Below are 27,395 nucleotides of genomic sequence, written 5' to 3'. Positions count from 1 at the left end.
AGGGACATGCAATCAATCAAGAGAGGATACGGTTGCCTGAATAACACAGGTTAAGTTTAACATTTTTAGTTAAGTATAGGCTGTAAGTGAAACAAAAGATGGACTGTATGGCCATCTATGTTAGAATATTGTACAATTAATAATATATGTTAAAATAAGTGACTAACATGCCAGTGCATGCTAATGGTTGTGGTATGGCTTGTTGGTATTCTGAAACAGAAGTTATTATAACTAAGATAATAGCCGTTTCAGCAATTAAAATGACTTTTAGGTACAAATAGCAAACGTCTCAGCCTTAATGCAGAACAATCCATCAGAGATGAATCCTAAAAGAGTCGTGGGACATACAGCACCAGGAGCGTTGCACAGAGTGCGGCAGTCTAAGAATGACAGGGTAACTAGTATACGAAACCCTGTGGGACACCACAACTAAAGACCTCCAGAACATGATGAACTCTAAAACATTGAATACTTGAATACATTTTTCCTTTTGAACTAGAACCACATTCTAAAAGATGTAGTGCATGTTGACAAAGAAACACATGGATATTGAGAGAGGTTAAATGATTGAGTATGTGTGTGACTTTCGGTATGTTTTTAATAAAGTGTTCCCAACAGCAGCGCTCAAAGACACCTTTTAAACAACCTATCCCACCACAGTACTTCATGTTGCCACTAGATGGGGTAAAAGGTACTCTGACGATGGGTCAAATAGACCTTTGCAGGCAATGACATTAACATTGATCTATAGTCTCTAGAGACAATAGACAAGAGTCCAGAATGCACTCAAATTGCTAAGTATATATGTTAATCATAGCTTAGTTATTAGTAATCATTAGTATAACTTATTGCTATTATTATTATAGTGTGTAGTAAATAAATAATTAAAATATAAACAAAAATATACTGCAATAAGCAGTGTATAGAGAGTCTGCAATGTATCTGGGTCTAGACACAGTTCTACATTGAGTGTATGTCTTTACTTTTTCTATGTTACACAGAGCAATATAACACACCAGCACACCACCAAGTAGTTCAAGTTAGGTCAGAAACAATACCAAACACCTATGTAGAAGAAAGGTTGCCAGGTAAATAGAGAGGGAAACTCCCTCCAGGAGGCAGAAAGGGCCCTGCCCCACTTGGGTGGAGGACTCGGGGGGGCTGAAGGAGCAGCGATAGCCCTGGGTGGTCCGGGATGTTTCCATCCTGCTTGGGAGTGCCTGTGCGAGCGAGCAGCGGTATATAAGGTCTCTCCTCGACAGCCTTGCTCCCAGACAGCTCTGCTTGCTTGGAGGGACTCGATAGCAGAGATGAACATGCTCGTGGCCGTAGCCTTCACAGCGCTGGCGGTGCTGTCCGCCCTGCAGCACGCCGACGCCTCCGCCTACGACAAGATAGTGTACCACAGCCGTGTCCGGGCCAGGCTGCAGGGGTGAGTCTGCTCATCCATCGGTACTAATACAGCATAGGATGCAACATGTACATTGATCTAGATATTGTGCATTGGTACATATTTGACTGTGAGGTTTGGTTTATGGTGACTATTTCATTATTATTTCTGATTTGTCTCATTTATCATAGTTACAATTTGTATTTCATTGTTATTTCCAATGTGGGATTAATTTAAATACTAATTAAGTTTTTATTTTATTTTTGTCTTACTCCTTCAGTGGTTTGGGGATGTGATGAATGGATGTGAATTAGGATTAGATTGATCATTAAATGGTGCAATTATGAATAATAATTTGAAAATGAATCAAGGGTTAATTAAGGGTTAATTGATGAGGGAGTGGATTATTCATTGGAATATAAAATGCTACTGTTTTTAAATGAGAAGAGGAGAAGATGAGAAGACGAATAGAGATCTATGATTTGTAAATCATTTTGCTTAATGCGGGAGTGTCAGACTTACGATATTCCCCTGGAGCTGAACATTGGCCCAGCGGGCTGAAGCCGTTCATCATTCATTCATGATCGCACACAGCTTCTCACCCAGCCAGGAGATGGTCAAGCTATTACATGTTAAGACAATCTACTTTGTAAGCATGCAGGGGTTTGAGTAAGCAAAACATTCCTTATCTGAGATTTAGTGTCAGAAACCCAAGGTAGCACAAACACACATGCACCACGCACGCACGCAGGCACGCACACCCACGCGCACACACACACACACACACACACACACACACACACACACACACACACACACACAAGCATAAACAAACAACACACACCCACACACACAGACAAACAAACACACACAATCATAAACAGCAGAAACACACTCAAGCACACACACTCTATAAACAACCACCCCCTAATCAGTTTCAAACCCTTCAGAAGACTCGCTCTAACGTACTCCCTGTGATCTCTGCCTCGCTCGCCCTCTCCAGGCCCAACGTGTGCGCTATGCAGCAGGTCGAGGGCACCAAGAAGAAGTACTTCAGTACCTGTCGTAACTGGTACCGTAAGACCATCTGTGGCAAGAAGGCGTAAGTATTACCTGATGTCTTTGGCAGACCCTGAGGTCACAGCCCTGCGCAGCCTGGCCCCCAGCACATAGCCTCAAAGTACTTCCACCAAGACCGTGGGCACATTCTCCTTTCTCTCATTTTCCCTGTAAATGACTGAAACTTAGACCATAGAGACGCTGCTGTCTGAGCTGCTGTTGTCTTTCTAATTTTGACCTTGTTTTTTTTCATTGAATCTTGGGTGTTTGCCATTGAGACTGACATCTGTTATCGGCCTAGAATGAAATGGACGAGCACATTTTCATGGCTTTTCCATCCGCCTATTCCTGGGACCATCTCCTCCTAGCGACCGTTCATCACACATCTGTAGAAAACCCACAGGGGCCCTTGATGGAAATCCTGATGTTGTAGAAAAGTTAGTAGTAAATACATATCCACAATGGAAAAAGTCTGTAGATTGTCAGGTCTGATCCAGATTTAGATCTCAGATTTCTTTATTGATCCCGGGGTAGATTATTGAATCTTGAGACTAGGCAGATAAAGTACTAAGCTGTAGATTGTCTATAAGATATAATCACAAACTAAACTGATGTCAGTTTAAACACAGACGAAAAAACAGAACCAGTTTTCCAGTGGTTCTCTTTCTCTCTCCCCTCCCTCCTCTTTTTTATGCCCCGTCCACAGTGATGAGACTGAACCAGGAGCTTTCCAGATGAAAATTGATTGGTTTACCTTCTTAACTCACGCGGTAAACATCAGACGAATGTATACCAATCTCAAAATAACTAACAATGTTGTGTTTGGTCTGACAACAATCTCCCAGGGGGAAAATGTTAGACACACAGCAGAGCAACACATATGGCTCACACATGCTGCAAAGCGTATGATGCGGTGAGCGTTGCGTGTTACCTCAAGTTAAACCCCGGCTGCTGTCTTTAATCATAAAAAACTAATTTTTAAAAAGATACATTTTAAACCAAAGCCCCATGATGTAGCATCACACTTCAGAGGATTAAATTCATCTAGGCATACAGTGAGACGCGCCAACACACACACGCTTCAGAATAGTGAGGAGATCTAGGACTACAGTAACACACACAAACACACACACATACACACATACGCACACGCGCACGCACACAAGCTTCAGGAGTATAGGGATCAAGGCCTGCAGTAATAAACACACACATATGCTGACTAAGTCATGGTTTCCAGTGTCGGGGCCAGCAGTGTGGTTCTCTTCTGATGCAGACACAGTTCTGCTGACTGTCTCGATTGGGCTGTAGTGTGGTTGTGTGTGGGTGTGTGTGTGTGTGTGTGTGTGTGTGCGTGCGTGCGTGCGTGCATGTGTGTGTGTGTGTTCTCAACCCCCCCCTGTCCCCCCTCTCAACCTCCGGATTTCCACTCCAAAGAGTGTGTCAAAAATAAGGAAAGACAGGCAATAAAAAAGGGTCTTTGCCCTGACACATACACAGAAGGATAGACGGATCAACAGATAGATAGACAGACAGACAGCGTTTCAGACCCAAACAGTCATAGAATAAAGCTATGGATGAGGTCAACAAGTGATGTGCCTCTCTGTCTGCTATATCTGTCTCTTCTCTCTCTTTCTGTTCTCTCTATCCGTCTCTATCTCTGTCCCTTTCTCTTGTCTCTCGGTCTCGTTGCTACCTTCTCTCTGTCTCTCTCTCTCTCTCTCTAAGGCGGTTTCTCTCTCTCCCTCTGTCCCTTTCCTCCCTTTCTTTCTCTCTATCATTGGCTCTCTCTATCTCGTGTACTGTCTCTATCTCTGTCTCTCTGTCTTTCTGCACTATCCCTCTCTGTCCCCTTTTATCTCCGTCGCTCTTTATCTGTCTCTATCCTGTCTCTCTCTCCCTCTACACTTTCTCTCTTTATCCTCTCTCTCTGGGGTCATTGAATCAGCAACGAGTCTCGACCTGAAGCCCTTCTCTCCTCCATGGCCAAGTCCCATTATCTAACGAGGCGTTCCACATTGCCATTGAAGGGAAAGATACACAACCTCACCTACAAGGTCTTCTGTTCCTTTCTAAATTGGCTCTATGGCTTTATTACATCAGCTTAAAGCACATGTGGGTTCACATAAACATATGGGGTTTCCCAGAATTCAAACTTTTACGGCATCTAGGTTGGTTTGGACATGAAAGGTGATGTGTCTGCATTGCTTTCACTGTGTCATGAATATGATGGATGCTTTTATAACCAACCACATGCCGTGGTTATAATAACTGATACAGTAATTATAGTCAGAACGGGATCCCATCAACGGTGGTGTATGGTGTGGCATCTGTTGTTCATTTTCAGTCGCATGACGCGGTTTGGCGCAGACGGAGCGTTGAAAAAGAAGGCGCTGTGCGCCTCTGATCCGGAGCGCCTCATAAATCAACCCAAGCTCTCTCTGTAAACCAAACCATCGTGTAAACCGAACCAAGGCTCTCGGATTGGAAGGCCTAAGGTTTAAGGATTACAACTGTGTTGTAATCAACAATAGGCGTTCCATTATTTTTTTTACTTTTGCGTAAATTACCTTTTAACGAGTTTACTAACCTCTCATTGGGATTCCTTCCCTCCTCACTCATCTTCAGTCCGTCTAGTTGTGAGAAAACAAAGCCCCCCCACGCAATAAAAATCAACTCTTACATCTAACCTACTGCACCTTTAATTCTTAATATAGTGAGGGAAGTTCACTGTCTGTTATTGAGATTTCAAGACTTCTTGTTGGAGCCTGTAATGAATTAACTCAGTTCCAAGTTTCCCCATATGGAGTTGTTTACCGTTAATTATAGCTTTCAAGTCACACAATATTGTTTGGATGACTTTCTCTACAAACATATTAATATTTAATATGCAAGGCTGATGGTGAACCGTGGGTGGGATGAAAGTTTGGTCCACGCAGTTACTATTCACAGCTGTCCTACAACCTTTTTAATGGCTGGTCGTTGACCCACAGACTGTACAGATGGTTCATAAGCAGCTGCCGGCTGGTTTGTTTATTAATCTAACCAAATCATCCAAACTTTAATCACACCGTGCCGTTTCTAAATAGAATGATGTCCTTGAGGTAAACCGCTCGCGCTCCGAGGCGCCTTGCTTAGGGTCCCGTCTGGGGGCCAGATAAGTGTGTGTGTGTGTGTGTGTAGTGATGGCCCCTGGTCGAGAGCCATCTGGCCCTGGCTGCAGACTGGGTTTGACCACACCGGCCTGGCAGATCAGAGAAGTAAATGGCCTTCTCAACCGCCTGATTCGTTTTTATTTGTTGGTTCATTTAACGATGCAAGGTCAATGTCATTGTTGCCATTATTATCTTTATTATTGTTGTAAATTCCTGCCTTATCTTCTACTTAACAATGCAGGCCTTCCCTTGTGGTACCCCTCAAATGAAAAACACTACAGCAGTTCGGTCTGGGGGCAAAATAACTAATCGTATAGAATAGATGACGCTGTTATGAGTCTTGATGAAACATCTAAACACCTACCAAGTTCAAGACGCAGTTTAAGAGATTGAACCAATATCTGAGAGTCTGACGTCTGAGTTAGCTGTGTATTCTCAAAACGGATATCCAACGAGCCAGCGAATGGGCAGAGCTGTGTTAGGGGGGTCCACGCAGGGAAGACCCTCCCGCTCCGTCAGCCGCGTGGTAGACACCGCACTTTGAAAGTCCTCGCACGGATTGGGATGCGTGCGGGGGGAAGGACGTGGAGGACAGCGGGGAGTGAGGCAGCGGTGTGTGATGATGTCCGTGTTGTTTCTGTGCCTGGCAGAGATGTGGTCTACGAATGCTGCCCTGGGTACATGAAGATGGACGGGCTGCGAGGCTGTCCTGCAGGTACGACCTCTCCGCCACAACCACTGGTGGAACAGCGCATGGGTGGCTGGGTGGTCCACTAGGGGGGTTCCATCCCCAGTAGCCTACCTGTAGGCAAGATGCCTTAAATGAATGACATGTATCTCGATTCACTTGAATTCGAAGATAAAACCTAAATGGCTTAATTGTTGAACAGTTAATCTTCCGGTTAATTGAACCCGGTACACTATCCTGCTCCCGACCAGTAACGGTAGTTATTGTCTTTATTGGTTTTGGCGGTTTCTCATCCTCTTGTCCGTTTCCCAGTGGCTCCCATCGAGAACGTGTACGGCACCCTGGGCACCATCAAAGCCACGTCCACCCAGAGCTACTCCGACAGCGCCAAGCTCCGGGCGGAGATCGAGGGCTCCGGCTCCTTCACCTTCTTCGCTCCCAGCAACGACGCCTGGGACGCGCTGGACGAGGTAAGGCTTGGTCCAGGAGGGGAAAAAGAAAACACCAAATAACAGCAACCCATTCTTTGGTCTAGGAACCAACCCACCTCCTCTCTCTGCTCCCGGGCAGGAAATGAAGAGCGCGCTGGTCAGCAACGTGAACATCGAGCTGTACAACGCCCTCCACTACCACATGGCCAACAAGCGCTTCCTCACCAAGGACCTGAAGAACGGCATGGTGGTCACCTCCATGTACAACGACCTGGGACTCCACATCAACCACTACTCCAACGGGGTCAGCTCTCTTACAGCCCTGGGGTGGGGGGCACGGGACCAGCAACGGGGTTTCATTTGCCAATCTAGGTTCCTTCAGTTTCTGTGACTGATTGCACCTGATTGTGTTTCAAGGTTCTGCAATTTTCGTTTTAGCTGTTTAAATTCCAGCTGTTGTTTTGAGGCAAAGAAAAAAATAAAATAATAATTAACGCCGTTAAAATTGGTTTGCGTTAACGCCGTTAATAACGCGTTTAACTGACAGCACTCATTTTTATTAATACTTAATTATCTTACGCCACAAGCAGAGACTCGTACCTGCAACCCCAGGGTTGGAAGACAAACACTCTAAGCCAAACAACGGCGCGTGTTCCGTGAAAGGGGACATAGTGTTCTTAAGGAATTGGGATTGAGGTTTACCATGGAGGTAAACCACTCCATTACCCCTTATTGTGCTTCCTTATTATCTCCTGCTACCTGGGACGGTCGGACTGAATTATCGCGTTCTCCGTTGCAGGTTGTGACGGTGAACTGCGCCAGGATCATCCACGGGAACCAGGTGGCCACCAACGGCGTGGTGCACGTGGTGGACCGCGTGGTCAGCTCCGTGGGGAACAGCATCGCAGAGGTCCTGGACGTGGACGACGACCTCACGACGCTCACCGTGAGTACATACACGAGCGGAATGGCTTCATAGTCTGGACGAGGCATGGGCTGGAGTCTCCCCACCTGGCTCGCTACAGCTTCTTCCCTAACGTCTCTTCTTCACAATGTCTCTCCACTGTTCTTCACTCTTTCCGTCTCTTCTCTTCCCCTTGTCCTTGTTATCTCTTACTCCACTTCTCTTCTGTTTTCCATAAATCCTTTTCCCTATTTTCCCCTCTTCTCCTCTCTTCTCCTCTCCTCTCCTGACCTCTCCTCTCTTCCCCTCGATATTTTCCCCATCTCGTCTCTTTGCCCCTCTCCCCATGTCTATCATGAAGTGTGTAATTATCGCCACCACTGCAATAAGGCCAGGGTATCATTATAATTCTTGGATTATGACTGCCCAATTCCTCTGCTTGCAGAACATGGCTCGTGACGCTGGTCTGATGGAGAAACTTGGAGAGCCCGGCCAGTACACCATCTTCGCTCCCACCAATGAGGCCTTCGATAAACTGGGAAGCGACGTCCTGGAGAGGATTATGAGCGACAAGGATGTCCTGAAAGGTAAAAAAAAAAAGAAAAAGTAAATTGCCGGAGTTTAAAGAAAAGAAAGCACTGCAAACCTCATCTTCCTCTATATGGAATACATCTAATTTGTTCAGTGGTACCGTGCTACGCATGCAAGTTTCCGTGGGTGCAATGAGTTTGGTAGAACTTTGGTACAACTTGACTATTAGTCAAAGCTTTGTTGCCCAAAAGCAGGAAGAAACTGAGGTGTAATAAAAAAAAGAAAGAATTATACTTTATGACAAGGTTTAACAGAACTACCCGTTTGGTTTCAGGACAGTGAAGGCTAAGGTGTGGCCCTTTTTAGAGGCCTTTATTAGCCTGGAGATCATCGTGATCAAGTGACCTCACATTCTGATTTGCAAAAAATATTTTGCCCCAAAGAAGAACTCTGCTAGTGCATACTTTTTTTCTTATTTAATATTTGTTATTGAGTCAAATTCGGAATAACTGCCGCACTTACGGCTGTATTTACTGTACTAATGTTAACGCTAACACTCATTGCTACACGGGACGCCATTACTGTTTTGCCAGCAGCGGCCTGTATCTACATTATCAACTACGACACGGCCCACGAATGGCTCCGATTGCATTGTATATCCAGGAAATATAAGGGAGCAGCTGGAGGTTCAAATTGATCCAACTAGCGAAACAGAGTGTGAGGTCAGTTTATCGGTGCCATGCCGTAATTCCGACGGCTCATTGTTCCGACGTCTCGATGGTCTGAAATATTTCCCATTAGATCGACATGCCACTATGCCGACGGTTCAATGTTACGAATAACGGAACCCATTGTTCCGAAGGGCCGTTTGTCCGATAAGTCAAACAAGAGGCGCATTATAGGCCGACGGTTCAATATCCTATTCGGCATATTGAACCGTCGGCCTAATGCGCCTCCTTTTTGAAAAGTCGGACAAACGGACCTTCGGACCAATGGGTTCTGTTTTCGTAACATTGAACCGTCGGCATAGTGGCATGTCGATCCAATGGGAAATACTTCGGACCATTGAGACGTCGGAACAATGAGGTGTCGGAATTACGGGCAGGCCCCAATTTATCAGGAGGGTCTCGAGGCCATTATTATAGGGCAATGTGCACGGAGTAGGGGTTTACTCGGCTAGAATAGGCTGGGTGTCCGCGAACAGCCCTTTGGCCTCGTCTCTTAGTGCTGGTCAACGATAAAGGCTGTTTTGTCATCGACGGCTTTTCCGAACAGATGAGAACTTATAAAGGATCATAATAAACACAGCCGAGGAATCCGCAGACAGCTGGCAATCTATCCGTGACCAAGCTCGATAAGAATATAATACGAAGGGAGATCATCTCTAATCTCGCATGAAATTTACACTGGAAAGTTACAGCAGGCAGCCAAATTATATGACACTTCATTCCATCTTAGCGCTATGAATGATTAGACCATAATAACCCATAATTTAATGTCGGGTTATCATGTTTAAAAAATGCTTGAAATAAAATATACAACGTCTGCATATTATAATATTTAAATATATAAAAAAATAAGTACATCTCAGAGAAGTAAATTAGGGTGTCACAGCATAAAGGCAGTAGGCCTATTTGGTCTTAAAATAAGAACATGCTAAATCTTCTAAAAACAAAAATTAACCATATCTATTTGCACTATATTGTAGGAATGTAGCCAAAAAGAGTTCATGCATTCATATTTCTTTCATGTATTTCAGATGACGTCAATGGTAGGAAGAAGGAAGTAGGCGTTCTGTAAAGGGAGCTGGTCTTACTGGCAGCAGCTCTGTATCATATCAATAAATCAGCCCATTCCCCAGGGAGCACATCAGTGACTGAATCCCAAGACCACTTTTTGCTCAAAGGCTCTCTGGACCAAGAGGTTCCCAGGGTAGCTGGAGCCATTTGTTCCACTGTCCTCAGATGCACCTCAGATGTCTGGTTGTTACACGGCAGTTAGTTCAGTAAGGAGCCAGCTTAGCCCCTAGTCCGACTGTAGTCTACTTTTGCTGTATTGCAGTATTCAACTATTCATACAGACCATTCTTTCATGATATTTGGTCTTGATTCAGTTATTTTCAACTTCTAACAATAAGACACTGATGCAGATTGGTCGGTTAACATTTGGGTTGAAGGGTTTATTGATGTTCATGGAGTACCCCCAACACTCTTTCACTCAAATAAATAACACTGCAGTTGAGCAAAAGACAACATTAGAGCCATCCCTATACAAGGCCTGACCATTCTGCAAGTAACACCTGCCAGCCTCACAGCTTTAATGGCCCTGTATGGTTTTTCAACCTTCAATTTTACAATTGGTACCCAAAGTTTAGGCTGGTAGTATTAAACTATCTATCATACATCTTGGTAGAAACTTAACCCATAGGCAACATATTAAATGGCTTGTGTCGCATATGTCATACCTGGTTGTGCAACAGGACGTCCTTTTAAACATTTACATTTACATTTAGGGCATTTAGCAGACGCTTTTATCCAAAGCGACTTACAATAAGTACATTTGTCATAAGAAGTGCATCAATATATCGCTGTCAGTACAGAAAGGATGTTCATAGAACCAAGTGCAAGTACCACAATCGCTAGGCTAATCAATTCCTCGGGTTACAGCCATGATAGCAGCTACTGCAGTTGCTACACAGTTAAGTACTACAATACAATTCAATACAATACAATACAATACAATACAATACAATACAATACAATACAGTGTACAATGGTGGCCAGAAGGGGGAGGGTGGCTACGCAGTGTCGAGGTGGACCCTGAACAGGTGAGTCTTGAGTCTTTTTCGGAAGATAGTGAGCGACTCTGCGGTCCTGAGAGCGGCAGGGAGCTCGTTCCACCACTGAGGTCCCAAAACCGAGAAAAGTTGTGACTTTGCTGAACGGCCTTTGCTAGCTCTTAGCGATGGCGGTTCCAGACGTCCAGCTGAGGTAGTTGAGCGGAGGGATCGAGCTGGGGTGTGTGGCTTTAGCAATGCTTGGAGGTAGGCAGGGGCAGTTCCATCGACTGCCTTAAACGCCAGTTGAATAAGGAGGGGGTGTGGAGGAAGGATGTGTTGTTTATGGTTCTCCTGCTCTTCCTCTGCAGCGCTGCTGAACTTCCACCTCCTCAACACGGTCCAGTGCTCCGAGGGCATCATGCTGGGGACCTCCTACGAGACGTTGGAGGGCAACAGCATCGAGGTTGGCTGCGATGGCGACAGCCTCACGGTCAACGGCATCAAGATGGTGATGAAGAAGGACATCGTCACCACCAACGGGGTCATCCACCTCATCGACCAGGTCCTCATGCCCGACTCAGGTTAGTAACGTCACACGCCAGGTTTCGGACCAAAGGTCTTCTTCGCTGGGAAGAGTTTCATGTGGATTTGGTGTGCTGTTTTATTATAGATCTTACAATATGGTTTTTATTATGGGAGTTTGATGTATATGTCTGGATGTGATTGTTGAATGTCTGGACTTGATATTCCTTTTTTGGATTTGTAGTTTCGATACATTTGTGGTTTAACATCTGATTTGAGATCTAGAAAACCGGATTCCATGTTATATATCAGAATTAATTGAGTCATGTCTGCATTGAGTTTTTTGCCTCTATAACTGAATGATTCAGTGTCTAGATTCAGTGTTTGATGTTTAATATATCAGTGTTGAATGGTCGGGGGTTTAATGGTTGGGTTTTTCCTCTTAGCTAAGGAGGTGATGGAGCTGTTGGGACCGTCCCAGTCCACCTTCGGCGACCTGGTGGGAGAGCTGGGTCTGTCTGAAGCCTTGAGAGCAGAGTCTGCGTACACCTTGTTGGCCCCATTCAACGCTGCCTTTACTGGTGAGTTCTATACCCTTCACTACCTGTAGATAATGAGACACCAACACCACCTCTAAACCCATTATCTATCTATACATCACAACCGCTATCAGCGCCGTCGTATCTACCACACCCATCACGACCATCAACATCAACCCCATCATTACCAACTTCACCACTATCAGCACCATCACCATCACTATCACCACCTCCCCCATAACGTCCACCCCAATTATCTCCATCGCTATCACCCCCTCCATGACTACCATCACCACCATCATCACCTCAATATCCCCTTTACCATCTCCATTACCACCAGCACAACCAACATCATCCTTATTATCATCATCACCACCACCTCAACAATCACTTCCACCACTATTATCCCCACTCTGTCTCTCTCTCTCTGCTCTTCTGTCCTTCTATCTCTCCCTATGTCTCCTTATCCTTCTATCCATCTATGCTTCTATCTCACTCTCTTGCTGGTTCCACATAGTAGGTGGTCTTTATCTGGATAAATCTTGGTCGCTTTCATGTTCGGGTATTAAATGCAAAATTCGCTTAATATAAATATTAGCGACATGTCTCCATGTCTCAAAAAACCCTCCCCAGACTTAGAGCTTGACAAGTAGCCATAGAAATATACAAACGTAAGATAGAGTAAGTAATCCGTAGAGCTGCAAGTGTATTCTCACGGTCACACGTTGAGGTGTAAGAAGGGTGGAAGGAATGTGCGGTTTGGTGGAACATCTGTGTGTATATTACTGCATGTACAGTGCTGTGAGGCGGGGTAGTCAAGAAGTGTATCTCCTCCTCACTGAGTTTTACACATCTGGCCAGTAAATCCTACCCCAGCTGCACGTCAGGTGAAGGTTGTAAGATATGTCCCCTGAACACATAAACAACAGAAACCTATCATAACAGTTTTTATATATTAGGTATTAAAAATGTTAGAAGAATAACTAGTTGTTTAATAAGTAGTTTTCAAATAGTAATGAAAATAAAGTCATAGTAATATTGATGTTAGTAAAAGTTCTAGTAGCTACTCATACTATTTCTACTTTTTTGTAATTTTCTAGACACTTTTAACAGAATTGGCTTACTGTAAATTTACGATACACAAGTCATGAAGGAGCAGATAGGGGTGAATGCATCTAGCTAAAGGATGCCTAGGGTAAACTCAAACCCCCCAACCACTACTGCACTATTCCTACCTGCCCAAGTAGCCATAACATCAAAATCATTACTGTCGTTTAGAAAAAAAACACGATATTTTCACTGCAAGGGGTAGGTCTCTTATCATCAGAGCTGATTGCGTTGATGAGTTGTTTGAGTTGCTGAGATGTTTGTCTGGTCCTCCAGACGAGGTAATGGACATCGACCAAAGCGAACTGAAGATCATTCTGGAGAACCACGTCCTGAAGAGCAAGGTGCTCCTGGGCCAGCTGTACAACGGTCAGCTCCTGGAGACCATCGCAGGGAAGTTCCTGAGGGTCTTTGTTTACCGCACGGTAGGTCCTTGCCATTATGTGTCCCCCCTACACCTTACTCGACATGTCCACCAATACCCTTCATCCTGCCCTCACAATCGCCGATGCCCCCTCTCCTTCAGTTCCCCAATAACCTACCTCCTACCTTATGACCATAACCCTGCCTTACGATCCATGGCAGCCACCCCCCTACCCTGAACCCTACCCTAGCTGTGCCCCAATACCGTACCTTCTACCTACACCCCCTCCATTCCGAACACACTCCCCTACCTACGGCCACACCCTACACTACCCTGGCCCTTAATGCTCATCTTCCCTCGTTCACGATACAACAAATTCTCCCCACGTCTTTACCACTTTCCCCATAAACCGATCTCTGTGAATAATCTGTGGCTACCCAAGCAAACTTACCGTTCGAGTCTCGTTCCACTGGGACGATGGATTGTGTCCGCAGGCGGTGTGCATTGAGAACTCGTGTCTGGTGCGCGGCAGCAAGGAGGGAAGCAACGGGGCCATTCATCAGATGAGGATCTTGATGAAGCCGGCAGAGAAGGACATGTATGAGATCCTGATGGAGCATGGGGGATACAAGTGAGTAGGCCAGTGCTGGGGAATGGAAGCAGGTGGACGGGCAGAAGGGAGAGGGAGGGATGGGGTGGATGTGAGATGTGTCGCAGCCAAAAACCTCACGTACACCCTTTCCCCCTCCACTTCGTCCCTTTCATCTGTTCCCGAGAGAGCCTGTCTCTCAGCAGCACAGAAATGTACAAATCAGCAGAACATGTGCTGACTAGCATGACCTCATCCATCTGCGGTGGTTCTCTTCTTCTTCTTCTTCTTCTCCTTCTCTGGGACGGCGCTCTGCAGGATCTTCCTTTCGCTGGTGGAATCCGCCGGGCTCACGGACATGCTGCGGCAGGATGGAGACTTCACACTGTTCGCCCCCAGCGATAAGGCTTTCCGGGGCGTCAGCCAGTCAGACCTGGCCATCCTCACGGGCATGTTTCAACTTTTCGAAATTGCCGTAGCTGTTGTTTCATTTGATGATGTGTTCGAGATTCAGTGGGATCAGGCTTCCTTTTACCCCTAATTTGGCGATAGTAATAGTACTGAGAATTCATTTTGATGTGTGTATGTAGAAGTGTGGAAGGATGAGCACGCTACCACACTTCGAACATCACTACCAGCAGCATCTGGTCTAGACAAGGCCAGCCCTGCTAAGCACTGCCACACAAAGCATCAACTGCATAGAATCATGCCAGTAATTTGAAAGCCTCTGCCGGGAACTGAACCAAGTATCTGTACTTATGCAGCTTAAAATGAAATACTAATTGATATGAATAAAGTCAAGTCAAGTTTGTTTTAAGAGGCCTTTAAAACAACATCAGTGGACTAAAGTGCTGTACAAATCAACTATCTAGTTATAAAAACACAAAACTAAATTAAGCTAAATGAAAGTGATTTAGCTTCTTTAGGTTTTGAGGCAAAGTGACAGATTGTGATGCCCTCTATTCCTCTTAGAGACATTCTGTTTCAAAAACCTTGTGCCATGTATGTGGCTGTTAAAAGAAAGAAACTAGAGTAAATTATTCATCAAATTAATTTCCATATGTGTTTGTTTCAGGTGACCTGAACGCCCTGAGGACCATCCTCCTCTACCACTTCAACAACGGAGTCTTCATCGGCGGGGGATTGGAGGGGGGGGTTACCAACTTGCTCAAGTCTCTCCAGGGAAGCAACCTGAGAGTGCTGTTTGTAAGTAGGCTACACACCAAGAAGTGACCTCAGGGTTCTGCTTGTAAGTAGGCTTTACACCAAGAAGTGACCTGGGAGCTGTGTTTGTAAGTAGGCTTAACACAAAGAAGTAACCTGGGGGCTTTGTTTGTAAGTAGGCTTCACACCAAAAAGTGACCTGGGGGCGGTGTTTTGTAAGAGGCCTACACAAATTATATGAATCAAATTGTAATCCCTTGTGGTGTTCTTTGTTGAATTCCTGTTAGAATAGCTTTTTTGCCCATCTTAACAAAGGGAGTACCGCTTCCTACACATTTTGTTAAAAACCTTGTGATCTCACCTTCAACTCCGTTTCCACAATAAATCTTTAACCAGTGACGATCGGTTCACTTAGATCATATCTGTGATGGATTGCGATTTTTGAACTTCACTTGTACATTTAGCGTGCAAAGGGATACCAAGCAGAAGAGAAAACGTTGCACGACCCACACTCTCAACGCATGCTCCATCACGTCTTCAGTATTTTGTGGCTTTTCCTCCTCATGACATGATTGCCTCCCGCAGGCGAACAACTCCATGCAAGTCAACACCGTTAAGGTGCCAGAGTCCGACGTCATGGCAACCAACGGGGTCGTCCATTTCATTGACAGCATTTTGTATCCTGCAGGTAAAAAGAAAAATCCCGCTAGGTCAAGGAAAATAAAAAAGCTATAAAACCGCCAAAAGACACACCTTCGCAAGAGTTGGTTGTCGTTGTTTTATTGGAAACCAGTTGTAACAGCCGCGTCCTTCCTTGTTCTGCAGACATCCCCGTCGGGAGCCAAGACCTGATGGGACTGCTGCAGAGGATGATCAGCTACTTCCAGATCAAGGTAGGGAACAAGCTTGTCCTACTTAAAGACAGGGCCTCCAGGTACATAGCGGGCAGGGCCGGCTGCCAGGTCTGCATCAACCTGCCATCGGGCCCTGGGGATGAGAGGTTTTGTAGGCTCCCTGCGGGGGGATCTTACAAATGACGATGTGTAAATTATTTTCCGACATGTTGCCGTTGTCGACGGTGGGGGGGGTTGGATGAGGAATGATAGGCCCCCTGATCGGCATAGGCCCTGGGCCTTCAGCCCAGGCAAGCCCGTGCATTAAGGCGGCCTTGTCGGCTGCCCAACCCTGACACACAGGTATTTTAAGGAATAATAATAATAAGAATATATTTAATTTGTAGAGCACTTTACATTCAGAAATCTGAAAGTGCTACAGAGTTTCAGAGAGAGAAAAAATAAAATAAAAGGGGTTGTTTAAACATATAATACATAAACAGTAAAAGGGAAATTAGCAAAAGGCTTTTTAAAAAAGTCTTAAAGTCTTAAAACATTTTTTTAAAACAGCTGAAGTCTGTGGGGCATTGGGAATTGATGAGCCGTCACACACGAGTCTCGGTAGACATTCCCCTTTCCCTATGTTATGGAACCAACTATTAAAGGTGTAATCGTAACGGTTTACCCTAAAGATAATATGTCCGGGCATTTATTTTTTCTTGCAGAAGCTGCTCAACCTTTCTGTTGATTTGTGTGTGTGTGTGTGTGCGTGTGGGGGGGGGGGGGGATATATTTGTGTGTGTGTGTGTGTGTGTGTGTGTGTGTGTGTGTGTGTGTGTGTGTGTGTGTGTGTGTGTGTGTGTGTGTGTGTGTGTGTGTGTGTGTGTGTGTGTGTGTGTGTGTGTGTGTGTGTGTGTGTGTGTGCATGCTTGTGAAGAATAATCCAAAGGAATCTTAACTGAATGACCCCTATCTGTGTGTCTGACAGTACATCCGTGGATTCAGATATCAGGAAATCCCCCTCACCTTCATGAGTAAGTAGCACATAATATCCTACTATAACGACTTCATGGAAACATAATGTTGAACTTCATGGTGGGTTTTTCCATTTTCATCTCTCTGTTTAAATCTGTTTGAATGGTGTAACTATCTTAGTCTGTGATTAACTCGGTCTAACTATGATCAACTCTTTTTAACGGTTTTAACTATTTCAGTCCTTGTTATTCTCTGTTTACCTCTGTTTAAATCCTTAACTCTGACTTAACGATATGTAACTCTATTAATTATTCCAATATACGTTTTTTCCATTTAAATAGCTGATGTCTGTTAATATCTGTTTAAGCCTCATTAATGGTTTTAACTCACTGTTTTTTGTTCATCTTTGTTTAACTCTCTGTTTAACTCTTTCCTTCTCATCATGTCACCAGGGAAGGTCACTCGAGTCATCGAGAGAGGTACAGTAAACTAAAATGTATAAGGTCATTTTCATGTGATTCACAGTCCAGTTAAAAGAAACCAAATAAGAAACAATTTGAATATCAGATTATTATCACTTATGTATCATCATCTAAGAAGCCTTTCATGAACAGTGAAAGGCCGAACTGTTCCACAAATGTGCAACGATTTGTTTGACTTCATTATTATTTATTTGTTTTCTTTGGTAGACCCTGCTGTTAAAAAGTTCACCAGGGTCATCCAAGGAGAGACTAGGGTGATCACGGAGGTTCAGCCCTCCATCAAAAAGGTTACCAGAGTGATCGACGGTCAGCCGGTCGTCAAAAAGGTTACCAGAGTCATCGAAAGGGACCCAGTCGTAACCACCGTTACCAGATTGGTCACAGGTAAATACAACATGTTCATTGATGGAACCATGGCTACAGACGTCTAGCCTCGTGAGACCATCTTGATATTAAAAATATGTGTTTTGCAATAAATATCAGTCTGGTCTTGCTGGGCAGTAATTTTTTACGAAATAACTAAGTAGATTAAATAACTAAGTAACTAAGTAAACAAATCCTCTGATAAAAACCTACTGTGGATATCGTTATTGAGTTTATTTCAGATAAAACCGTGCTGATTGCTCCGCTCTCGTGCTCCTTGTCCGTTGTGAACTATAACTTCCTCTTTTGGTCCATCCATTGGTCCGTCAGCCTTTTGGGTTTGGAAAGTATGTTTCAAAGGGCTCGTGGCCAGCCTGACCTTCAGCTGTGGATAAAACGTGTGTGAGAAACTGTAATGTGAACTTGTGAGATCAGAAGGGTCACACGAGGTTAACAGACGTCGTTAGCTTGTGAAATAACACACTGCTGTTTAATTTCCCCCCTGGGATTCATAAAGATTTTTATCTTCCTAGGTCCTGAGTCTGCCATCAGCCGGGGAACCTCCAACATAGATATCGATTTCGCAGGTCAGTCACAAATCTTCCGTTTGATTCTGCAGTTCGTAACGACAGCGGACAGGGTAATCCGGTGGTCATGGTGTTTGACTCCCTGAAAAGTGGGTTCCAAACCATACTTGAGCAGGGAAATCCTAACCCCTACCTGCTTAATGACGTGTGTCTGAATTTACTTTAAGTTGCTAAATGACTACACCATCTGCTAAATGATGAATTTTCTGATGTGCTATGTGTAAAAGGTAAAGTTAGTGAACAGGTTTGTTCTGTTGTTTCTAAGGAGTTGACCTCAGTGAACTACCAGTCGGGGCCGGCTTCCACACCGAGAGGATCAATGTCCACGGTGAGATCACGCATCATCCACCAAGTAGACCAGGGTTGGGTCCAAAATCCTCCCTCTATGTGGTGCTCTCTGAAAAGCTGTGTGTACAAATCTGTTTCCCTATATAGTACACTACTTAATACCCATAACGCACTGCAAATTACTTGGTCCACTCGTTCCCTTTATGGTGCCCTATTTGGGACGTAACCATTTTGTAGTACTGTCCAAAATTGGAGTGTACAAATCTGCTTCCCTTTATAGTTCACCAATATTCATAATGTATGTATCCCACGATGCATACCGGTGACACCTTACACATGTCTATTTATTAACGCAACAAATACAGACAGATATCCATCGGCATAATTAGAGTCTGAATTCACACTATTCCATGCCGTACATGTTCCCGATATCGTTTATGATATAATTTTCACGGGATTAAAGGGATAAGTGAACGTCTTTAAAAATGGCTCGAGTAGTAAAGAAGTAAATAGTAAATAAGTAAAGAGCTGTCACACGAGCACATGAGTGACGGTAAATGTATATATCTTCCAGGGGATCGCAGAAGGGTCTCTAACTCCCGCAGAGTCCCAGGTAAAGACACTTCGTCCTAACTTGAACTTGAACTGTTTTTCTTGAGATCTGTGGTTCCTTTATGGCTCCTTTATGGTTCCTCATGGTTTTAGGGGTCCCTAGACGGAGGGAGTGATCTGGGCCAAAGGGATGAGAGACTGCAGCAGAAGGTAACAATCCAGGGATGAACCCCAACAGAGAAGGAGGTGCAGAAGAAAGAAGAAGAAGAGGAGAGCTCTACTCTGACGTGACAAATGTCTGCGGGCATATGGAGCAACAACAACAAAAAACCAAGCCAGTTTGTTAGATAATTCTATGGCGCTATTTGATGTGATAAAGGGATGTGGGAGTGGGGGCTTGGGCGAGGGGCCGTGGAATTGGCCGGCTTGAACAACAGTGGAACCCGCTCAGTTGCCTCTCAATGAAAACATTGGCAGTATTATAGAAGAAAAGTTGGAGACGCTGTAAAACGGCTCAAAGTCAACACTATTAAAAATCCTATAAATAAAGAAATCCTATTTTGATTCAGAAAACAATGTTTTGCTGGTGCTGTGGTTGCTGATGACTTAAGCAGGGGATAGATGAGGTTGTAATTAATCCCTGGAAATCTACAGGAATTCCCAGTTAATTTCTGTTTATGTGTTTTCTAACACTTTCAATAAATCATATTCTTGGACATATGTGCACATTTTGCCATAGTGACCTTGTAAGGTATTAAGATCATTGAAAAATATTGGTCCGTAATGACTCCTTACGATTGTTATAGTACAGCCTAGAACGTGGTTTAATTTCATTGGTGCTTCCCATCAAAATAATTGATTCCCAACTCACAACATAAACATGTATCTTGATGGTTTGTGTGCTGGTTTGGTTTAATAAAGCTTTGATAAAGCTCTTATTCCATCAAAGGTCATTTCACTTTAATTGAAACATTACAGTAAATGTACTTTATATTGAGCATGAAGTAGAAGAGATACACTCGTGAAATGGAAGCTGAAGAGTAGAAACCACAAGATGGATCTTGTTCCTGGGAATTGAAAGTATAAAACGATTGCCTGAATGCCAAGTGGTGTGCTCACACACACGCACTCGCACCCACACAAATACAAACGCACCCTCTCTCGTGCACATGCATGTGCACAACATATGACTGGGGACTTACATTACGACTTTTTACATAAAACTGAGATATTGTCTCTGGCTCCAACATTGTCTCTGTGTTATGGAGGTACATTCTGGCATTCACCTTAGTGTTTGTTATTAGGCATTACGCCTTCATGAAAATGAATACATTTTAATGAGAGGAAAGTAGAGAAAGAACAAACAAAAGAGCGAATTAAAACAGGATGTGGGCAAGAAATTACTTTCACTATGATGTCTCTGTAAACAGTAAGCCATAAACAGTAATTATCAACCACAATCCAGCTCTGCTTCAATAACCTAACCAAACCTTCGACTTAATGCCCATAAAACTATAAAATAATTCTGCCAAATATCACTAACGTCAACATTCTGATCGGGAGCCAATTCTACCAAAAATGAAGATCCTGTGGAAATCCTAGAGCCTAAGTGGAAACATAATGAAACCCTGTCGTAACTGAAACCATATTGGCAGACCGAGCCATCTGCTCAGCACGCTGTATTTTTTTTTGCAGAACATCAGATGTTCACAGCATTCCCACACAACTGGAAGAGCTGCTGCGGTAACACATCACCACAGCAGAGCACTCGGCTCTCTCTAGTGCTTCCAACGTTAGTGGTGACCTCATTACCCGAACCCCCGCCCCAACAGATCCAACTAGTTTGGGGGAAGTTCTGGTTACACCGCAACCAAATGGCAGAGAAGTCAGGCCTGTAGACTTTGAAGGTCTTGATGCGTCAGCTTCTGCACGCGTCTGGGAAACCCTGTCATAATAATAATCACTGGAAGGTGATTCACTAGTGGCCGTGTTGCAGCGTGTCCGATGATAAATAGAAAATTGCGGAGCTTCAATTCTCGATGGTGAACCCCATCGCGTCAACCCAGCCCTTTCACTCCTGAATGTTATTCCTTGTACAATAATTGAGGTGTTTTCAGTGGAGTCCTGGTGTCACATGGGTTCTTAACGCATTCACACTCCTGTACAAATGCCGGATGCTCAGAGTTCATGGTGAGGTTGAACCTTGGTGCAACGGTGGTTTTCTCCGACAGCGTGCATGTGCGGGTCACGACCGCACTCATACGTCTCAGCCCTACCTTGAAGTCGACAGATGGACCAAAGGTTAAGCAAACCGTCAAAACATCACAGAACCTGATACCCTTGCACATGTTAGTCTTTAATGGTGTGAAGAGAATTAGCTGGATTCTACCACCTATACATCCAGTCTCCAGTGTTTATATGCACAAAGGCAGACAGGAGCCTTACATCAAACGTCATGGACGCAGCTGGGTCAACACATAAGTTGGTTGGATGATTGGTTGCATACTGCCTAATCCTTTACAACTACTCTTCCTCAAATATAATACTTATGCTGAAAAAAATAATACTGGAACAATACTTAAGAATAAAATCATGGGCCAAATCGTTACGAATAAATACTATTCTTGGGTTTACTTTTGACTTCTGCAACCCAGCAGGTTAATTTCTGCTGTCGCCATGGCAATGTGTTTCTGGTCATCTACTGCAGCAGAATCTAAAGTTGAACAATCTGGCCGGTGGTGGCTGCCAGAGGAGCAAACAGCCTAATAAATATTTCTCTGTCGGCTCTGGGCACAGGATTGGACCAGGATACCCTTCAACTATTTCCGATACACTCGGTTGAGGACGTGGCTATCGGTGGTGAGCTCATCGCAATTTTCGCATCCAAGCCTGAAGTGTCGGGATGCCCTTTATTGGTTCGGCATCACAAGCAAAATTCATTAGGGTCCATAAGAACAAAACAACAAATCAACATCCATGACCCCAGGAGAGAAACAAATCCTGAAAGATGAAAGTTATCTAGCATGTCGGGTCCTGGACACGCCTCGTCTCAAAGCTGTGTCCCACGCCATCTTTCAACTCACTCCGACAGCATCTGCAGACCGGAGCCAAAGCCGTACATAAATCTGGCATCGGTGGAAAGATAGGATCAAAAAAATAATACGATCATCACAGCGGTATTAAGTACAACACAGCCTCCAAAAAGTACAATATCTGCAGGTCCTGTTCACAAAAGTATACTTGATATATTTAAAGCAACTTCAAAATGGTAGGATTAGACGTGGGAGAATTGGTTTGTTTCATTTGACTCGAGAGAATTCTGGCAGATATACACATCATACATCTTTCTTTCTTCTTCATAACTGTAAAAGAAGGATGTGGTTCCTTTATCATTCCTATCAAAAGCAAATGAGTTCAAATATAAATTATTAAAAAGTTATTAATACATTTCCCTTGAGAAAGAGAAAAGTATTTGTATTGGTCCCAATACTGAGTTTCCTGCAATAACTTTTATCGAGTAACTCATATAATGTTAATTCATATAAACTTGTATTATGCGTATGAATCTGTATGAGGAAGATCACATAGCCTGACTCAAACACAATCTTCAAAATATGGAGAAAAATCTTAATCGGTTTTAAATTGGAAGGAATAAGTCATAAAATCTAGTGTTTAACACATAATTACAATGTTTTTCCATGAAGTTTAATGTAGTATAATACCAGTACTACTGATTGGTGGTTGGTTGATGCATTCCAACTTTCCAAACCCATCTCTCTCTCCCTGCCTAATCCACTCAGATTTGCCTTGAGATTCCATCGACATTTCCAAGTAGTTCCAAGTACTCTATATATAGAGTGAAAATAAACCCCTATTCTGTCAAACTCATCAAGTGAAATAAGGAGTCTTGAATTCCCTATAGACCGCCTTTATATAGTGCTTTTCTAACCTAATGGTTTCACAATGAGTCTCTCTCATTCACACATCATACACCCATTCATGCACCCATTCATACACACATTCATGCACACATTCATACTGTGACGTCAGTATGAACCATTCAAGGGAACAGCCAGCTCACCGGGGACAATTAGGCTCAGGCACACCTCAGCAAGGAAAAAACGAGATTGAGCCAGCAAGCCTCCGGCTGCCAGATAACTTGCTCTCCTGAACTACTTGTCAGGGTGTGGGTGTCTCCCTGTGTTTTTCCCTCCTGTGTTGATTACTGTTCCCTCCCCTAATGTGTCTCAGCTGTTCCTCGTTGTGTTTGTTATTTAAGCCCTCGTCTTTCCTTTGTTCGGTGTGCTGTCATTGTGGTTTGTGTGTGGTTTGCTGTGGTTAGTGTTGGTTGTAGTCCTGCGTGTTCCGTGTTCCTTGTTCCCTTTCGAGTTCCCTGTTGTCTCCCGAGTTCCGAGTTGTCTCCCGAGTTCCCCGATACCTGTGCCTTAGCCTTTAGGCCTGAATAAAGTGCCGTTTACCCTCAATACCGTCTGCGTTTGGGTCCTACCTGCCTGCCTGCACCTCCAGCTTCCCTTAACAGAATGACAGCACCGTCACGATGGGACCCAGCGGACGCGCAATTTGACCGTAAGTTGGAGGATTTGATAGCCAAAATAAATAAGACAATGGACCCAGCGGACGATCAAGTTAGCCGTGAGTGGGAGGATTTATTTATTATGAAGGCAATAGATCGCTGGGAGAGTTTGGGGTACCACCCGGTTCCTCCTGGCACTCCAGCTCCCGCACTGACTCCGGTCCCCGAGCCCTGTCCGGTTCCTGAGCCCGCTCCTCGCCTTCCAGAGGGGGACCGGCCTCTTCGCCTGCTTGAGGGGGCCCGCCCCCTGCTCCTTCCAGAGGGGGACCGGCCTCCGCTTCTACCAGAGGGGACCCGCCCTCTGCCTGGCCTTCTACAAGAGGGGACCCGCCCTCTACCCTGTCCACCAGAGGGGACCCGCCCTCTACCTGGCCTGCCTCCTGAGGGGACCCGCCCTCTACCTGGCCTGCCTCCTGAGGGGACCCGCCCTCTGCCTGGCCTTCTACAAGAGGGGACCCGCCCTCTACCCTGTCCTCCTGAGGGGACCCGCCCTCTACCTGGCCTGCCTCCTGAGGGGACCCGCCCTCTACCTGGCCTGCCTCCTGAGGGGACCCGCCCTCTACCTGGCCTGCCTCCTGAGGGGACCCGCCCTCTACCTGGCCTGCCTCCTGAGGGGACCCGCCCTCTACCTGGCCTTCCTCTTAAGGGGACCCGCCCTCTACCTCGCCTTCGCCGGTCTTCTGAGGGGGTTCTGTGCCACTGCAGGTCTCCTGAGGGACTGAGCCCTCATCGTCCTTGCCGCCGGCCTCCTGAAGGGTTCCGCCTTCACTCTGCCTCTGCTTGCCCCCCAGGCCGTCCGCCTGAGGCTCCCTGCCATGCCCTGGGGTAGTTTTCTGGACGCCCGCCTGACGTCCCTCGGCTCTGCCGCAGTCCATTTTTTTTTGATTCCCCCCTCCTGGCGCCCCTCCACCCACCCGTTTTGGGTTTGACTTTCTTTGTTTTTTGTTTGTCGTGGGTCGCCTGGGAGTCGACCCTTAAGGGGGGGGTACTGTCAGGGTGTGGGTGTCTCCCTGTGTTTTTCCCTCCTGTGTTGATTACTGTTCCCTCCCCTAATGTGTCTCAGCTGTTCCTCGTTGTGTTTGTTATTTAAGCCCTCGTCTTTCCTTTGTTCGGTGTGCTGTCATTGTGGTTTGTGTGTGGTTTGCTGTGGTTAGTGTTGGTTGTAGTCCTGCGTGTTCCGTGTTCCTTGTTCCCTTTCGAGTTCCCTGTTGTCTCCCGAGTTCCGAGTTGTCTCCCGAGTTCCCCGATACCTGTGCCTTAGCCTTTAGGCCTGAATAAAGTGCCGTTTACCCTCAATACCGTCTGCGTTTGGGTCCTACCTGCCTGCCTGCACCTCCGCCTCCCCTTAACACTACTGCCCCCTAAATGCTGGGGAGACAGCAAATCTTCAACATGACATGGAGTATTCCTCTGTTGTTGATGGGAGCCATTCAGTATGGTGGTAAAAAATCCTACCTCAGTTGTACCACGACTTCACGTGGTCGTCCATTCTGAAATAATGCGCAAAATAATTCTCTCTAAACTCTTTGGTAGCCAAGAGGGTATCTTGGCTACAAAATGTGGTTCTGCAAACAAAGGAGGTTTATAATAGCTGCTGTTAAACTTAAAGGGGTAAGGAATCCAAAATATATATTATGGTTTATTATACGTGGTGATATGTCTTCTATGATCCTGATCTTTACCATTTTTTCACTCTTACTAAAATAGAACTCTAATTTCGAAGAAACAGGAGTAATATCCTATGTTTTTGCCGGTCCCTGCTGCAAAGTGAACGCAGGTTGTGTTATTTTGGTGACGTAGAAGTGCTTTGTAGAACACTCTTCGACATCAGGACCGTCCTAGAGACATCTGCAGCAAGTGTTTTGGGGATTGTGTTGTTCTCTATTTGGGCAACGGTTGATGTTGATGGCCGTGTCCAAGAGAGGATTACATCTTTGGTGTCACGACTCGCCCTGTTCCTTAGATACGTCAATCCCTGCCCCTTTGTTTTCCGCCTGTGAACGTTCCCTGCCACGTTGATTGTTTTCATCCGTCCCTCATTGCCTCTTCCCTCACTTGGTCATCAAACGGAACGCTTTTTTTTTTTTAAATAAATACAATGCAAACTTAATATCCAGACGTTTGGCTTCTGAGTCGTGCTTTTGTGTCTAACACCTGTGTGCACCAGTGAAACACTACATTTTTTTAACAAGTGTCACCATGTGTGTGTGGTGCATTTCATATATATATATCATTATAACAAAAAGTAAGAAGGAGGTACCCGTGGATCAAAAACATGGGGATAACATGGGGATTGAACCTAATCTTAGCCCACTTGAATTCAAATGAGCTGAATTTCGCTGAAACACTTACATTTTAAAACTTAGAAGACATGGTCAAAAAATCGTTTTATCCGGATTTTACGTTTTTGTGATTTGACTCTCATTGTGTAGAGCTCTGACTATCTGAGGACATCTCTACGTCTCCTAAAATATACCTGAATTACTGTAAAGTGCCGAACACCATTTAAGTATACTATGAGGTTGCCAATAGGTGTATGGATAATCTGATTTATATTGATGAGGTAATTCATTATTATCAGTCGGGATTGAATAGAATGGAGCCATCATATGTGGTCTAGTGAAATTGTTAAATAACTTCTTTTTTTTTGAGGATTAATGATTTTCAAAGACACGCTCAACATTGTATGAAACCATTGTATCAATCCAATGTTGCTCCATGTTTGACTCAATAGATAGGGTATCAGGTGTCCACTAGGTTATGTGTAAGCCCACCTGTGTGTGTGTGTGTGTGTGTGTGTGTGTGTGTGTGTGTGCGTGCGTGCGTGCGTGCGTGCGTGCGTGCGTGCGTGCGTGCGTGCGTGCGTGCGTGCGTGCGTGCGTGCGTGCGTGCGTGTGTGTGTGATCAAAAACAGGTGCTCTGCCGTGGTCTCCAGAGTTGGCCACTAGGTCACGTTTTCGGTTGCCAGGAGGAGTGTAGGCCAGCGGCTGGGTTCCAACACTTTACGATCCTTCACCCTCACGCCCTAGGTCCTTGCTCTGTCAACAAAGGCTCAGTCAAACACTGTTTAAACACGACCACATTCACAAGCCCCTTCTTGAATGGAGGCAGGCTTGATGCCAGACAGAGCTGTGTTTTGAGTAACCATTGTTTTAAAAGGGGGGTTGGATGGATACGAAGACTACTGTTCTGTGATTGTATGCCAGTTCTTTTAAAATGGTAATTCATGACTAATCAAAGTGTCTGAGCGAGACAGTATCAATGAAGTGGAAGAAGATTGATTGATTAATTGACTTGATGAATTTGTGACCTGGTGGGGATTGCAGCAAAAGATTTGTGTGTTTAGGTTCCTGCGTGCTTCATGAGAGGAATTTAGAGTCCTGTTATAGTTGTTAGATCATGAGTGGAGTCCTGAGATGAACTATAGTCATAACTCATAACAGTGCCCTTGGCTATGTTAAAACCTTTGTTTGCACATTGAACCATATCAAAGCAAAAGCAT

General features: G+C 44.8%; 1 protein-coding gene across 1 annotated transcript; it reads left to right on the top strand.

Moving 5' to 3' along the window:
* The first annotated feature begins 1,259 nt into the window (after positions 1-1,259).
* Positions 1,260-20,237, top strand: postnb (periostin, osteoblast specific factor b). Its single transcript, XM_030381890.1, has 22 exons — positions 1,260-1,432; positions 2,394-2,492; positions 6,252-6,316; positions 6,602-6,759; positions 6,860-7,024; positions 7,520-7,666; positions 8,070-8,211; positions 11,303-11,515; positions 11,903-12,037; positions 13,379-13,527; positions 13,961-14,097; positions 14,374-14,504; positions 15,131-15,261; positions 15,805-15,907; positions 16,045-16,112; positions 17,041-17,086; positions 17,480-17,506; positions 17,717-17,893; positions 18,406-18,459; positions 18,725-18,787; positions 19,322-19,360; positions 19,453-20,237. Exons 1-22 carry the CDS (start codon positions 1,311-1,313, stop codon positions 19,473-19,475), a joined length of 2,394 nt encoding a protein of 797 aa, XP_030237750.1. The 5' UTR covers positions 1,260-1,310; the 3' UTR covers positions 19,476-20,237.
* The last annotated feature ends 7,158 nt before the right edge of the window (positions 20,238-27,395 follow it).

Source organism: Gadus morhua, chromosome 16 (genome assembly GCF_902167405.1).
Source record: "Gadus morhua chromosome 16, gadMor3.0, whole genome shotgun sequence".
Lineage (NCBI taxonomy): Eukaryota > Metazoa > Chordata > Actinopteri > Gadiformes > Gadidae > Gadus > Gadus morhua.
The sequence above is the reverse complement of the archived record's forward strand: the minus strand, read 5'-3'. Positions and strand labels throughout refer to the sequence as shown.

Excerpts from the sequence above, each read along its gene's own strand:
- postnb (XM_030381890.1), top strand. The coding sequence starts at position 1,311 with ATGAACATGCTCGTGGCCGTAGCCTTCACAGCGCTGGCGGTGCTGTCC. Across the intron at positions 6,760-6,859 it reads CCTGGGACGCGCTGGACGAG|GAAATGAAGAGCGCGCTGGT; the intron begins GTAAGGCTTGGT and ends GCTCCCGGGCAG. Across the intron at positions 15,262-15,804 it reads GCAACCTGAGAGTGCTGTTT|GCGAACAACTCCATGCAAGT; the intron begins GTAAGTAGGCTA and ends TGCCTCCCGCAG.